Source organism: Macrobrachium nipponense, chromosome 11 (genome assembly GCF_015104395.2).
Source record: "Macrobrachium nipponense isolate FS-2020 chromosome 11, ASM1510439v2, whole genome shotgun sequence".
NCBI lineage: Eukaryota > Metazoa > Arthropoda > Malacostraca > Decapoda > Palaemonidae > Macrobrachium > Macrobrachium nipponense.
This window is the reverse complement of record NC_061087.1, coordinates 1,232,632-1,247,804: the sequence shown is the minus strand read 5'-3', so window position 1 is coordinate 1,247,804 and position 15,173 is coordinate 1,232,632. Positions and strand designations below refer to the sequence as shown.

The following is a 15,173-nucleotide window of genomic DNA, read 5'->3' as shown; positions in this document are numbered from 1 at the left end:
CAGTTCGGTACACTTGAACGGGACAATGATAATTGTCATCTGATATTGTAAAGCATGTTCACCATTCTAAATTTAAGGACAAACTTTCTCGGAGCTATGCAGACTGGTATTTCTAATTTATTTAAGGAAATTTAACATTATTTTTAATATAATCTTAAAATTGATTTCATCGGAATAGTTTACAAATTCAGAGGGATGACAAGCAGTGACTGCACTGAATAAAACCAGAATACTGTATGCCTATATTTAACCTAAAGTTACAGTATGGTAAGCTGTATGAGTCATATTGGATATAATTTGCTGAGAATTTTCCTAAGGACATTATCTCCTTTCAAAATAACAGGATCATAAAAAATGATGTAGACTTATAAAGTTCAGCCATTTTTTTACTGTTATGGTGCTTGTGGTGTCTGAAAAATTTTCATATGATAACTTAACATTGCAGAATAACCATATACCTAGTCATAAAATACTGGTGTCAAGAATTATCTGCCTACTCTTGTTAATTGAAATTTAGTCATTTGTTCTAAGTGAAAGTAATCAAGATCTTTATGAATTCTCATGAGAGAGAGAGAGAGAGAGAGAGAGAGAGAGAGAGAGAGAGAGAGAGAGAGAAATTTACTGACACATGTATCCTTTTGTCCAACAAGGTAATCTACAAAATCATACATAACTTTTTCAGCTACCATTTGTCTTATTTTTTATTATCATTATTTTGTTAAGTATCTTATAATGCTTTCCTACCATAGTCTTCATTTTCATAAAAATAATACAGCAGCATTATATTTACTCATCACAGTAATATAATATACCCCTTTTTTAAATATTATTTTCAATATAGTTCTTTGAGCGCAGTTTGATTGTTGCATGTAAGGCTGAGATAGCCCTATGATTGATCTGTGTGTGCCATCAGTTATGTGCCCACAAGTTTTACTTACACGTAATCACTCTGACCATCCAATCATGTATTATGTGTATGTGCAATTTGTCGCGAATGTTATGGCGACTGGAGGGAGGCTGATAGCCCTACCTTAGGGGACAGGTTCCAGCCCATGCACAAGGACAACTCGAATGGTAAACACAGAGGATTTTAACAATTACAAAACTAAAGTTACTAACATTAACAGGAGAACAAAGCAGTGATACGTTAATTTGGGTGGTACAGCACCCCAAATTTAGATGAATTTAACGCTGCCACGCGACCACTCAAAAACACACAAAAATCACTTAAATTGCATCGCACTTTCATTTAAACAGATAGGGATACAATCCCGAAAGTTGATTAAACAAAGTCAGCAAAGGTTTACATCTATTAGCCCAATGATGGCAAGAAAGAATGATTACTTACTGTACATAATGTTCACACCATTCGCACCTTCCCTCATGGATAAGTACACCATTTACAAGACCCGGAAGAGTTGCTACCTGATGTACGTTAATTAAGAGGAAGAGGGTGTGCGCCTGGTGCACTCTCCTTTTATACCCGGATGGATTGGGTTAGTCAATTTTACTGAGAATTTGTTCTCTTCAAAAAGAAAGCATTCTTCTGTTTCTTATATAATTTTCATGACAACAAGAATACTGTTATATATCCATGAGGGAGGAGAGGCGATGATTGATAAACAGAACTGAAAAGAATGAACCATTCTGCTTTGGCCACCAGATCGCCTGATACGTGGCAATTGCAATTCGCCTTACACTGAAAAGTGGGAAATGGATGGACGGGCGGGAAATATGTCACAGAAAACTCGTGCACTAGTTTTTCGCAACAGACTTGCTTATACGTGTACATACATTTCGTAGAGTTGAAACTACTATATTAATTAAAAACTACTCTATTTCCAACAGATATGGGTAGAAAACTATTTGCGATAAGAATTTGACATGTAGGCCTATGCCTTGTTACTGCCTCACGATATAAGAAATTGATGTACAAATAGGCCTATACCCAGCCATTGCCTCAAAAATAAGAAGTTGACAAGTAGGCCTAATCTCTCAATGATATTAACAATTGATATGCAGGATTATGAGAATTAATACCCTAATATCTTAACTGGCTGCATAATTCTATGTATCATTTCAATTAAGGTGGTCTATGTGGGATTGCTTGTAGGCCAAGACCAATTTTAAAGAAAAATAAAAAAGCAAGATGCTTGTATATTTAGGCTGTGCATGATAAAAAAATGCACATACAAAATAATTCAAGACTTTCATGATGATATGTAACTTAATACATCTTTTATCGGAGATATCAATTGCATACTTCACAACTCCAGAAACTCAAATCTGTGATGTCATGGTCCATGAAAAATAAGTATATTTTAGTTTAACTAGACCACTGAGCTGATTAACAGCTCTCCTAGGGCTGGCTCGAAGGATTAGATATTTTTACGTGGTTAGGAACCAATTGGTTACCTAGCATAGTACCTGGTGGCATGGGTTTTAGCTGTAATACAACCAAGACAGCCAGTAAAATTATAACAATATCCTCCTGAGATCCTCTACTCCTAAATACAATCAGTACCTTCATACTCCCCATAATTAAAAAAAAAACTAATTCTACATCTTTCAGGAAAAGGCAAATAAGAAATTGCACTCCACTGAACAGCATTCAGTATATCAGTTAAATTTTTAATTACATTAAAGGTTGTAGCTACAGCTCCTACATTGCGAGCTTTTACCTTTATTAAAAGGTACACATTTACTCTGTAAATTAGCATGGGCTCCTTTAATTGCCATTTAAAGATGTAATTCAAAAAAATGTATAAGTAATAAGCATTTACCCTAGTCATATTCTGAAAGAAGCTGACGGTTATGTTTTCTATGGTCATATTCTTTCATAAAAAATATGCAAAGTCACAATTATTCATTCTTTTATTTGCTGAATAAGGCAACCACATCTACAGACAATTAGAACTAAATATTGCATGTTAATATTACCAGTATTTTCACTCCCCTCAAACAACCCTGACTTCAAGGGAACATTATCAGCTGACAAAAGTAAGTTAAAAGGAATTCCTGGTAAATCTTATTACAGCAAGACCATTGTTATCAAACATTTGTCATGTTCCTGCGGTATTTTTTTTTTTAATTTAATGTAATTATGCAAAAAGCATTTTCCGGTTATGAATATTAAAATGTTTTCTCCTAACTGTATGTTATATCAGTCTTTGGAGGCTCTTAATCTTATTCTAATTTTGTTTTGTTCTACTTGGGATTCAATGAAATTTTATTCCCTATTTCTAATTACTATCCCCTATTGTGAGGTTTAGTTTAGTTTTCCTTTGTCTGTGATAACAAAAGGCTTCATAAGCCTACCAAAATCCAATACGTACTATTAAAATCTTAAAATAAAGCCTTAGCTGCAGCCACATTAAAGTTTACAGGCACTGAGACACTGCTGATCTGTTTACAGGTATATCATACTCAGTAATCTGCTCAAGTTTTTCAGTTTGCTAGTATGTCAACTTCTGAAAAGCTTATTCAGTATTAAAATCAGTGTATTTAGCAAACATCAAATTGACAAAAGAAAATGTATTCAGCAAAAAAAAAAAAGAAAAAAAACTCTAGTTTTACATTAATGCTGAATAAGATGGACCAAATATGCAACAGTATATTTTTCATATCAATCAAAAAGTTCTACTGTAAAATATTCTAAAAAAAAAAATAACAACAATAATAATTCATACAAAATCAATATTCCTTACCTTGCTTCATGAAATCAATTGCCTTATTGGCAATATCCTTTGTTGTCTGATTAGAGGCATCTAGGTACTGAAGAATGAAGATATTAGGAGCAAAATTCAACATGTTTTGTTCACCACATCCATATGGCATGCGAACAAGAGACCCAAGGTTCTGAAAAAAATAAATATTTGTTGGAAAAAGCAAAGCATAAAATTGCAATTGCCACATTTATATAAAAGCAAAGCATAAAATTGCAATTGCCACATTTATATAATATCTGAACAACAGAAAGATTCTGAAAAAAATAAATTTTTGATGAAAATTATAAAATCATAAATCTGTGGTTAGCAAGAAGACAGCCAATCCAGAAAATCTCATTCCTTCTATTGAGATCTGGGAAGCCTTGAGGTACTGCTCTTAACCATACCGAGCTTGACACCAATACTGGTTAACCCAACTCCTTCCCCACTCCTCCCTGTAGGCTTGCAAGTTTCTTATACAGGTCAGGGTACCTCGTTGGAAGAGTAGATTTAGCGCTCAACTACCAATCCGGTGGTCCAAAGTTCGATTCTTGGCTTGGCCAACGCGGAACCAGAGGAATTTATTTCTGGGGATAGAAATTCATTTCTCGATATCATGTGGTTCAGATCCCACAATAAGCTGTAATTCCTATTGCTAGGTAACCAATTGGTTCCTAGCCACATAAAAATATCTAATCCTTCGGGCCAGCCCTAGGAGAGCTGTTAATCAGCTCAGCGGTCTGGTAAAACTAAGATATACTTAACTTCTTATACAAGTCTGTTTCTTCTGTACTGAACTGCATCAGCCTCTGAATAGCCCTATTGGGGTCCATGAGATATACAGTATTTTCCTTAATCTTTCTCTTTTTCATCATCAGCATCCTTTTAATTATTCTTATCCTCCCATTCATGTGCAGATATTTCTAAAATTAGCATACCTTCCACATCACTTCAGCCTCTTTCACATGTGCAGTGATGATGTAAACTTATTTAGTATCCTTAAATAGAACAGACAAATCTTTGCTCATTATAATGCTTCAAAGATGAATGTTAAATCCTGATTCTGTTAAATAATGTATAAAGAGTGGCAAAAAGACACTATGATAACAACAAAGAAACTCACAACACAAAAAACCTGCTTGAACTACTACTTTACAGTAATAGATTCAAAAGATATTCTGATCTTAATAATTTTGGAATTTAATGTTAAGAAAAATACAATGTAACAAGCACTTACGAAAAACTCAGAGCCCATCAAGTCCTCTAACAACTTTTATATTTGTCAAATCAGAAAACCACTGGAAAAAGAGAACAGAACATAGAAAATGCACGAGATATGCACAGGAGGACAATGGAAAATTTGTACATATTGGTGAAAACCATCATAGAATCATTTTGGCAAGGGCAAATATGATAATTTATTCCAATAAATTACTGGAAAGAAACATTGCAGTGTCGTTTTATATAAATGCTTTTATAAGAAAATAAATAGATATGTATATAAAGTACATTATCTTGGACACTAATAAGTTTCCAGATCCTCCCTCAATCTATTCCTACCAGTCAGGTGTGAATATCTGGTTTCTAACAGTCTGTATGTTCATTTGTACTGTTCCCTTTGCATACTATGTACTATTGTATACATATTTCTATCACTAAGTATCAGTACGTACTCTGAAAATGTCTTAGATATAATGATGAAACTGGTCAGGATTTACACCAAGAGTTTCATTTTCCCTGTGGTACATGTGTGTATGGTTAACATGTCAGTTTGATTAAAATAATTTTATGTAATAGAATTACATAACAGGTTTTGACAAAAGAAAAACTTGTTTTGGTAGTCATTGTGAGTCCTTAAAGAGGTTACTCTTTTGGTCCCACCGGGCCTTCATGAGACAGACCAACCAATATAAACGAGTTCTCTCATAATTGGTCTTGGCCAGAATAGTGCCTTTGATTTTACACAATGACCGAGTATAAAAAAAACTTTAGGCAAGAGGGTTCTTTCCCTTGCCTGCAGCAATTACAGGTTTTTCCTTCATCCTTCTCAGACAGAAGTGACGACAGTGCATGAGTCAGCCAAACACCTATTTCTAGCTGGGTCTGTTGAGGAGGGGGGGGGGGGGGGGGGGGGGGGGGGGGGGGAGCAGGAGGCATCTCATCTTCCCACACCTTTTTATCAGTGAAAACGGGTGGGTATGAGGACTCATAGCAGCTTCCAAAGATAGGTTTTTCTTTGTCAAAATCTGTTTATTGATAGTGTAACAATTGTTTGTCTTTAAACAAGCATACAAAAGAAACTAACAAGTGACAAAATAAATGGCCTAGCTCCGAACTAGTGATTTCAATGTGACCCAGATATAAAAATGGTCCATGGTGGGGGAGTGTTGCCAACTTAGTGAGTCTAGTAAATGCTGCCAACTTGGCAGTCAAAGGATATATACTGAAAAATATCCTGTGTGTGTGTGTGTGTGTTTGTCAGGAAAAGTGTCTCTTTAACCAACTGGTATTCATACATGCCCACTGAGTGTTTTGTGTTCATAGTGTTTTAAAAATTCTGTTAAAGGTAATACATACATCTTTGGAAGACACAAAAACAAATATATCAATTTTTGTTGTTGTCAGTTGCTTATGAAGAGAAATAGATTAACAATCCTGAGAGAATAAAAAACTAAACTCTCTCTCTCTTGGCACAAGATCATAGTGGTAACTTTCTCTGTTTGGCTGGAGGGATTAGAAGTACGTATATATGTATCTTAAAGGGTACTAATGTTTAAGATAACTTTGAAATGCTATAAATAATATACTCTTAAAGATTAATACACTAATAAGATAATAATTTAAGGCAAATTTGATGTAGGATGTTATTTAAGGTAGTAGACATTTGGTATTTGAGGAGGTCCTAAGTATTTGCAGATTTTAACTATTCGGTGGGGGGGGAGTTCTGGTACACAACCCCGTGAATGCAGGGTCTACTGTATAGGATTATTGCATCCCTTTCCCTGGCAATATCTCAGAATTATTATGGCACCAAGAATGCCATTTGCTTTCCACTAAGGAGCCTATGGTCCTGAGACTTGCTATAACACCTACCAACACAGTGTAGTAAAATTCATTTGATGTATTGGCAACAGCATTCAAGGAGCACAGCTATGAGGAGCACCTTGTCAACTTAGAGACTTCAAAAGAAAGTCTCCAACAAAGCCTGGGATGCATCCACCCACCAGGAATCATGTGAACCAGAAGGGATGGGGTTCAGCTTTCTAATGAGGGTCACAAAGATTAGCTCAGGCACAGAAAGTGCCTTGGTTGTGACAGGTTGTAAGAATAATGGACCATCTGGGACATTCGCAGTGACTTATAGGTAAACCGGGAGCTCTTGGACCAGGCATTTTGAGTTCCCATAGAAGAACAGGAGATTTCATCTGCAAAGTGTCCTCATTCTTGGCCAGAAATGACAAGCCAGGAGACAGCAGTGATATCTAGGTGTGTGCATGATGAACTGCTCTCCCCATCTAAGAGAGCCAGGATGCCAAGATAGTCGAGAAGAACCCCATTTGGAGTGTTGAGCAACAGTTGCACTAGGACTACAGGCAGTCCCCAGGTTACTGTAAAGCAGGTAATGGCGCCATAAACTGTGGATAACAGTACCAAGAGACAAGTGCTGACGAAACCCAGGGACTGCCTTTACAGAATTGGAATGACAGGGATCAGACACACTTATTCAGATAACTGGTAATGGGAAGCCTTGCTGAAGCAGATCTTTGCAATGCAAAGGGCTAGAGAAGGAATTTGAAACTTCTATCTTTTTATCAAAGTTACAGTATGTACACCCATAAAGGCTTCAATAATGCAACTTTATATGATGAAATTGTAGTAGCAACAATCTCTTGTTCTCAAACATGTAGTTCAGAAAATGTAAAAACTATTTAAATCAGGGGTCAACCGGCTCTCTCAGTGTGGGGGTAATCTAACCACTCTTTCCATATGGAATGTTTTGTGATAAAGTTCATGGTTTTATACCTGGTATCTAGCAATGCTAGGTAAATATTCTTCATGGTAGACTAGACTTTAAAGTCCACATGTGAAAGGCATAGCTAAGAAAAGAGGACATGAAGATAACTTTTCCTTTTTCTGTCTGGGATAGAACTGCAGAAGGCAGTAGTTATTTGTTAATTTTAATTCTTTCTGGAGGTATTGGGCTGAACCATGGCCATGCTACTCATTACCTTAAGAAAAATTGCAGACTACTTTACTCTAATATTCTAGGCTTGAGGTCAAATTATCTTTATCTCCTGAGTTGTGCCCATAACTATGATTTGATACTTTTATCTGAATGAAAGGTTAAAGTTTTAATCCCAGGGTTTGATGGCCCTCCCTTATTTATTGTCGTAACATCCAACATGCAAGGTATGGCTGTATACAATAGGTTTGGACAGGTTATTTATCATTAGATAAAGTTCAATTTTTAATGATTTTCAGTAAGTTCTACATGTTTATGAATTTGCAATTTACTGCAATTTAAATATTCATGATTTTATATACAACTGTCTCTTGGAGAGGATTACTATGGCTCAGTCAAAGGATTCAAGAGCTTCATTCATTATTTGTGGAAACGAAAAGCCCAGCAAGTGGCTTAAATTCCTCAGATCAACATAGGCAGTCTACTCTGTGCATCTTCCCCATCGATTTTCGTGGTAAAAAATCTGAAATTATCTATCTACATGTATACTGTATATTTGGAACTGAGATGGGGAACATTATAATTGTTAATAACAACAATTTTTCACTTGACCCAGTGAAAATAAACCATAGGAAAACATCAAACGGTAAAGTGGGACCCAGTGGGAAACCGGGGTTTTGGGTGGGGGGAAACGGCCCAGGATGTTTATGGGGTCTGAAACTCTCAATTCCTGGTGTAGAGACTTTGCATACAGAACATTGAACCACTACTTTACTTGTAAACGACAGACTAATCTAGGCTACCACTAACCGAGATTACTGATAAACTAGATGTTAATGGTGAATATGTTCGTGTGTGCTGTCAGTAAGAACGTGGCGGAGCGGCACTTTGCATCTTATCCGCATATCTAAATATTCTTGGCAAGCTTGTTTCTTCTGGCAAGAGGTATTGTTTCGCTGTGCGCGCTAGCCTCAGGGGTTACAGAGAATTAGCCACAGTACACACAAAAGGACAAGGTTAGCCTAGGCTGTAATTCCCCTCATAACTGTAACATTAAACACCTTACTCGTTACCACAGACTGACCTACCACTTTGCATACAAATGGCGGTACCATGCATGTTCCTATGTGCCCACCATTGGGCCGATAGATTTGTTCAAAAACATGCTTTGGTAATAGCTTCGAACTAACAGAAACACTAATTTAAGCTAACAAAAATAAATGCAGTCATACCCCTACATACGAAAGTCCCTACGTACGAAAAATCCAGGTTACGAAGGCAAAGACGAAGATGTATTTGCTTCTGTGTATGAAAATAATTCAGGTTGCAAAAGAGTGTATCTACTGTAAAGTCCGAGATTTGCCTGGGCTGCCGAGAACAATTTTAAAACTTGTGCGCCGCCAACTCAGTAGACTCGCCACCTCCTCCTCCTCTCCCATTGGTTCCTGATGCTAGTCACTGTTGTAAGACCCTGGTCTCCTATTGGTCAGCATCTGTCCCATCATGCCTCTATGTAAAGGTGTTCCTTGACTATTTCATTGCAGCAGCGTTATCGTAAACACCTAGAATTCCTTCATTCACATAGATTTCGTTTGTTAACGTAAATTTGTCTTAGTGATTTCGCTTTCGTTGTACTGTAAGTTACTTTATTGTGTTGTGTGTGAACTCAGTTACTTACGTTATTAGCCATGGGTCCCAAGAATGTTGCTGAAGTTCACGAAAAGAAGAGGATGCTTTCTATGGAGACAACGATGGAGATAATCAAGAAGTGTATATGTTTTCTGCCATTTGTTAATGTGTTTTGTAAAGTTTAGTGTTAATGTTTTCTGCCATATTTTAATGTGTTTCGTAAAGTTAAGTGTTCATGTTTTCTGCTATTTGTCCTCCTCCTCTGTCACCACTTTCGGACATCACCTCACTCGAAAGGTAAGGTTCCACATTTTATTACATATGTACGTAGTATTTCTTGTACCCTGTACACTAATACACTTTATTTACAGGTACAGTCACGGTTAGGTTAGGTATTGAATGGTCCAGATTGTTGTATTTCATTGTTTACTGGTCAATTTAGCTTTTCTGGGCTCAGCTCGTGTCGCTGCGCGAAATATCCTTTAATCTATTATTTCTAGGGTAAATGTACTAACACATACCAGAGAATAAATAAAATAAAGAAAAAGGTCAGTATAACTGACTCGCTCACCCTCCAGGAGGGTGTCGGTATGAACACTAGGCGAGTGAGACCACTACCACGAGCCAAATGCCAATAGAAATCTCCCACTACAAAATCCCTCCAAGAGGGGAGCCGACCCACAGAGTGAGCAGCTCGTACTACTACTACTCCATCCCATGCTGCCGACTGCTGCGCCTCTGGTGGACATCCTTTCAAGTTAGCGCACACGAGCGGTTGTGATATTTTTCTCTGTGTGTGCCCTTTCATTGGATTTTCTATTATGGAGCGTGCAGCTATCGCAGCAGCTAAGTTAAGTACTCAGTATTTACGGTTAGTTGGTTTTTTCCGGCCCTGAGACAGTATTTGCCGTTTTTTAGGTATAAATACGACCTCGGGGTCGGAAGCATGGCAGCATGGTTCTGCCTCGTGATGGGTTCGTTCTTGGTCTCCCATACCTAGAACATCCCCTTATTTATCTTCGCTCTTTATGATTATCCGCTTTACTTAGGGTACGGTCTACTCAGGTTTGTCATGCATGCATGTATTTTACCTTACGTAGGCTTCTTCTATCCAGACCCTAGTCCAGGTTCTTAGTATCGGCCTCTGACTAGCTTTGAGTGGTAGACTTGCCTTCGGGTTAGTCGTACACTCCTGGATTTTTTCTCCTGCTATATTGTTTTCTTTCTTTCATTTATTTATTTATATAACTGTGTATTTTATTATTGTTAGGTTAGTTAGGCGTCTGGCTTAGCCTAGGTCCTGGCTCTTTGAGCCTATACTACCGCTCATCAGTTCGGTTGCTTCCAGATAGCATTTCCCTGTTCAGTGGTTGTCCTAGGCTTAGTTGTCGTATTTGGTCTTACCGCCTCGTGGTCACTTCGTGATCACGGGCCAGCCAGACGCCTGTCCAGTCATTCTTCTCCCGCTCTTCCATAGAGTCGGGCGGGGGCGGGTCGGTCTGCCCATGCTCGCTCCTCATAGAGTCGCGGGGGCGGGTCGGTCGCCCAGCCTCGTCCTCCCTACTCGAGCCTGCCCTCCCTTCTCCCCTCAGGCGGAGGGGCTAGGGAGTCGGGACAGACCAGACTGGTCTCGACCTCTCCGGCTTCTCGGTCCGGCGGTTGGTACGGAGTGGGGGTACTGGCCTTGCCCACCCTCCGACCCTCCGCGCTACCTTGTCGCTCCGGGCTAGCTTGAGCCTGTATGTCTTCTCGCTCTTTCCCATCTTACTAGGGCTCCTTCTGATCGGAGTCCTGGTATCCAGCGGAAAGTTGTTAGTCCACCCAGTAGGGTGGACGGGAGCATACAGTGGGTCTCTACTAACCTTACCGTTTTGCTGAGTTACTACACTCCGCTACGCACTGGACTTAGTCCGGTTTGCTTGTGTGTTAGGTTTAAGTTATCTTTAAGTTTATCTTAAGAACCTTAAACCATCCCCCTCCCTTACATATCTTACCGGATCTCTCCGGGATTATAGCCTATTCAGGCGATGCAGGGAGGGGTTATGCCAAAATTTTTTCCGAGCTCCGGCATGCATCGGAGCTCTTCTGTCCTTTAGACTGTAAGTGATGTTTTTTAAGATACTCATGTGTCTCCCCACTTACAGGCCACCAACTGTGAGCATCCGGGATGTTCCGCCACACTTCAGGACCCTTGTGGACACGAAGTTTGCCGGTCCATGCTCCATGCGCGACTCCGCTCGGGGACATCCAGGTCTGGTACCATGAGACGTGTACCATATGTTACGATCTGGTGAGCCAGCTTTTGGAAGGGGTAAGTTTTACATCTCCAGTAGCTGCTCCGCTTCCTTTTTAGCGCTTAAGTTTTCATCATATTAACTTAAGGCAATTAATTTAAGTTATACTTTAAGTTTTAGTTTTAAGTGATTCTTAAATCTAAACTACGCCCTCTCTTCCAGGCTCCGGCGGTAAGAGATACCGCACTGGCTACCCTGCGGGCCTGGGTCGGCGGTTTTGGGAAAAACGCCGCCAAGGGACAGCCCTACATCCTAGAGAAGCGGTTGGCATTACTAATCTTCCCGGAGGCAAGGCGACAGGATACGTCGACCCGGTAGAAGCGGATCCGACTATCGCCTTCATCCAACAACAGCTGGCCACCTCATTAACTGATCAGGACCAGGATATCTCTACGGATGTCGCGACCCTAGATATTAATGTTGAACCTATGGTAGGTATAGACGACCTGTTGGTCGAGGTAGGTACGGTGGACACCCAAGGGTCACCCTTGGGCGTAACTGTTTCTTCTACTCCTGCAACCTCTCCATCCTTCCAAGGCTTTACGGGTGACGAAATATATTCTCCTCCTGGTGCTTCGGTTAGACCTAAGGTCAAGTCTAAGGTGATGACTTTGACTAAGACGTCGTCGTCGTCTAAGAAGACGACTTCGGCTTCATCCTCCTCCCGTAAGTCTCCGGCTGGGAATCCCGGAGCATCCAGGTCTAAAGCTTCTAGCTCCGGCTCTAAGTCCTCGAGGAGTAAATCCTCCAGAGAGAGATCTCGCACTCCGGCAGAATCACCAGTTCCGCTACCTTTGGTTCCGATTCAGAGCCTCCCCTCCACCTCCGCAGCAGCTCCGCGGTTTGGACTCCAATGCTGGCCTGTTGCAACAGGTGGGGGACCTGGTTGGGTCCTTAAAGAGTAGCATGGAGCAAATGATCTCTCGTCTGTCGGACAGGATTACTTCCCAGGACTCCATTATAGCCGGGCTGAGAGAAGCTCCTCTAGCCTCTCCTCCACTGTCCAACACGAGTGGATCCCAACTTCCTCCGTATGACTCACTACCTCAGTTCTCTATGAACAATCCGTGGAGAGTAGCGTCATACGCCCCCTTCCAGGACGGTCTCATCTCTATACCGGAATTTGGGACTCGAAGAATAGAGGACTTCGAGTTCTTCCCGGAAGACCTCCAGCCTCCGTTCATAGGCTACGCAAGGCTTACGCCGTCGGCTATGGTGCGGGACGATAAGGTACCTAAGGAGACAGTCCTCTACTCACGAGACCAGGCTCAGAGATAATGGCTCAGGTGTTTAGAGGACATGGATTGTTCTAACACCAAGATACAACCATTTAAGAGTCCCTTTACCATTTTTACAATGGATGAGAGTACCCCGCTCCGTTCCTAACCAAGATCGCGAGGTCGACCATCCCAGCGGCCCAGAAGGGGGAACCTATACCGCAGTTGAAGGAAGCGGATCCCACTTCTCCGTTGCTCCCCTCAGTTGGAGAATTGTGGGAAGACTTGCCGAATACATTCTCAGCTGGCAAACTCAAACCGGACTGTGCTATGGAGCAGTTTGGTGAAAAGCTACCCAGGCTCCCAGATAGCCTTATTCAGGCTGAGTTTGATGCAAAATCGCGTCTAGCCAGATCATCAATCTATGGCTATGTGAGGTAGCTACCATGGCTTATGGATCAGAACCGATTTTTAAGCTCATGACCAAAGCCCTGACTCAAACGGTACAGTCAGATATGTTTGAGTTTGCCACTGCTCGGACGAATTGTAGGAAGCATGTCCTACAAGAGGCAACCATTCGGCATGAACCGAATAGGTTACTCTCGTCTAGCATCTGGGGAGCAGATCTCTTCCCAGAAGCTATGGTTAAGGAGGTCCAGTCAGAGGCTACCAGGTTAAACCAGAGCCTTAAGGATCGTTGGGGCCTTTCGGCTAAGGGGAGGCAAGACCTGACTCCTAAAGGTAAGGGACAAAAGAACCCAGGCGTTTCCAACCTTACCAGAGAAGCAACTACGCTTTCCTCAACAAGTTCCAACAGTACCGTTAGTGCAGACAGCCCAACCCTCCACTTCTAAAGGTCAATCACAGCCAATTTATGTGATATCCCCTCAGCCTCAGCCCTCCACCTCTTACGCCATCTCTCCAGCTTACAATCAAGCCTTCGAGAGTCAAGCTTCTCAGAAGTATGACCGCTCGGGTAAGGGAGGTGAGAGGTAAGCGTTCCTTTCGTGGGAGAGGATCGGGAGGCCCCTTTAACAGGGGAAAAGCACTTCAGAGGAGGCCGAGGCGGTTACCAGAACCAATGAAGAACTTCAGGTAGGAGGGAGGCTGTTTCACTTTCGCCACCGGTGGAACTTCAGCCAATGGGCTCAGAGCATAGTGTCAAAAGGTCTGGGTTGGAGCTGGTTGACGAACCCACCTCCATCCAGACCTTTCCGTCAACTTCCTTCCAAGGAATTGACAGAGTACGCAGACGATCTCCTTCAAAAAGGAGCTATAGCGAGAGTCAAGAGATTAAAATTTCAAGGTCGCTTGTTCAGCGTGCCAAAGAAAGGCTCACAAAAAAGAAGGGTAATCTTAGACTTGTCCCGCTTAAACTTAGCCATCCGCTGCGACAAGTTCAAGATGCTCACGATCTCACAGGTGCGGACCCTACTTCCCCGTGGGGCCGTCACCACCTCTATCGATCTTACAGACGCTTACTATCATATCCCTATTGCAAGACACTTCCGTCCGTATCTGGGTTTCAAGATAGGAGACCAGACATTCTCCTTCAAGGTAGTTCCATTCGGACTCAACGTGGCACCCAGAGTGTTCACGAAGCTAGCGGAAGTGGTAGAGCAACAAACTCCAGATCGCAAGGGATCATGGTAGTAGCGTATCTCGACGATTGGTTGATCTGGGCCCCAACAGTCGAGGAATGCAACAGAGCTACTCTGAAAGTGATTCAGTTCCTGGAATATCTAGGCTTCAAAATAAACAGGACCAAATCAAGACTCACTCCAGAGTCAAACTTTCAGTGGCTGGGCATTCAATGGAATCTATCATCCCACACTCTGTCGATTCCATCAACCAAAAGGAAAGAAATAGCAAAGTCAGTCAAGCAATTTCTAAGTCACAAACTAGCGTCAAGGAGAGCCCAGGAAAGGATCCTGGGTTCTCTCCAGTTTGCATCATGACAAACGTCTTAATGAAAGCCAAACTGAAAGACCTAACCAGAATCTGGCGCTCGCGAGCAAACGTCAGGTCCAGGGACAAACTATCCTCAGTGCCTCTGATTCTAAAGAATCGACTTCGGCCATGGGCGAGAGTCAAGAATTTATCAATGTCAGTACCCCTTCAGTTCCCTCCACCAGGGGTCACC

The 15,173-nt window shown here is 41.2% G+C and overlaps 1 protein-coding gene across 7 annotated transcripts in view; it reads right to left on the bottom strand.

The window, feature by feature from the left end:
• The window catches only part of LOC135215322 (alpha-2-macroglobulin-like), a 494,644-nt gene that overhangs the window by 77,500 nt on the left and 401,971 nt on the right, over window positions 1-15,173 (bottom strand). For all 7 annotated transcript variants that reach the window (XM_064250089.1, XM_064250270.1, XM_064249915.1 and 4 more), the window contains exon 20: window positions 3,708-3,858. In XM_064250089.1, coding sequence (XP_064106159.1) covers window positions 3,708-3,858 — 151 coding nt within the window. The remainder of the gene's footprint in view (window positions 1-3,707; window positions 3,859-15,173) is intronic.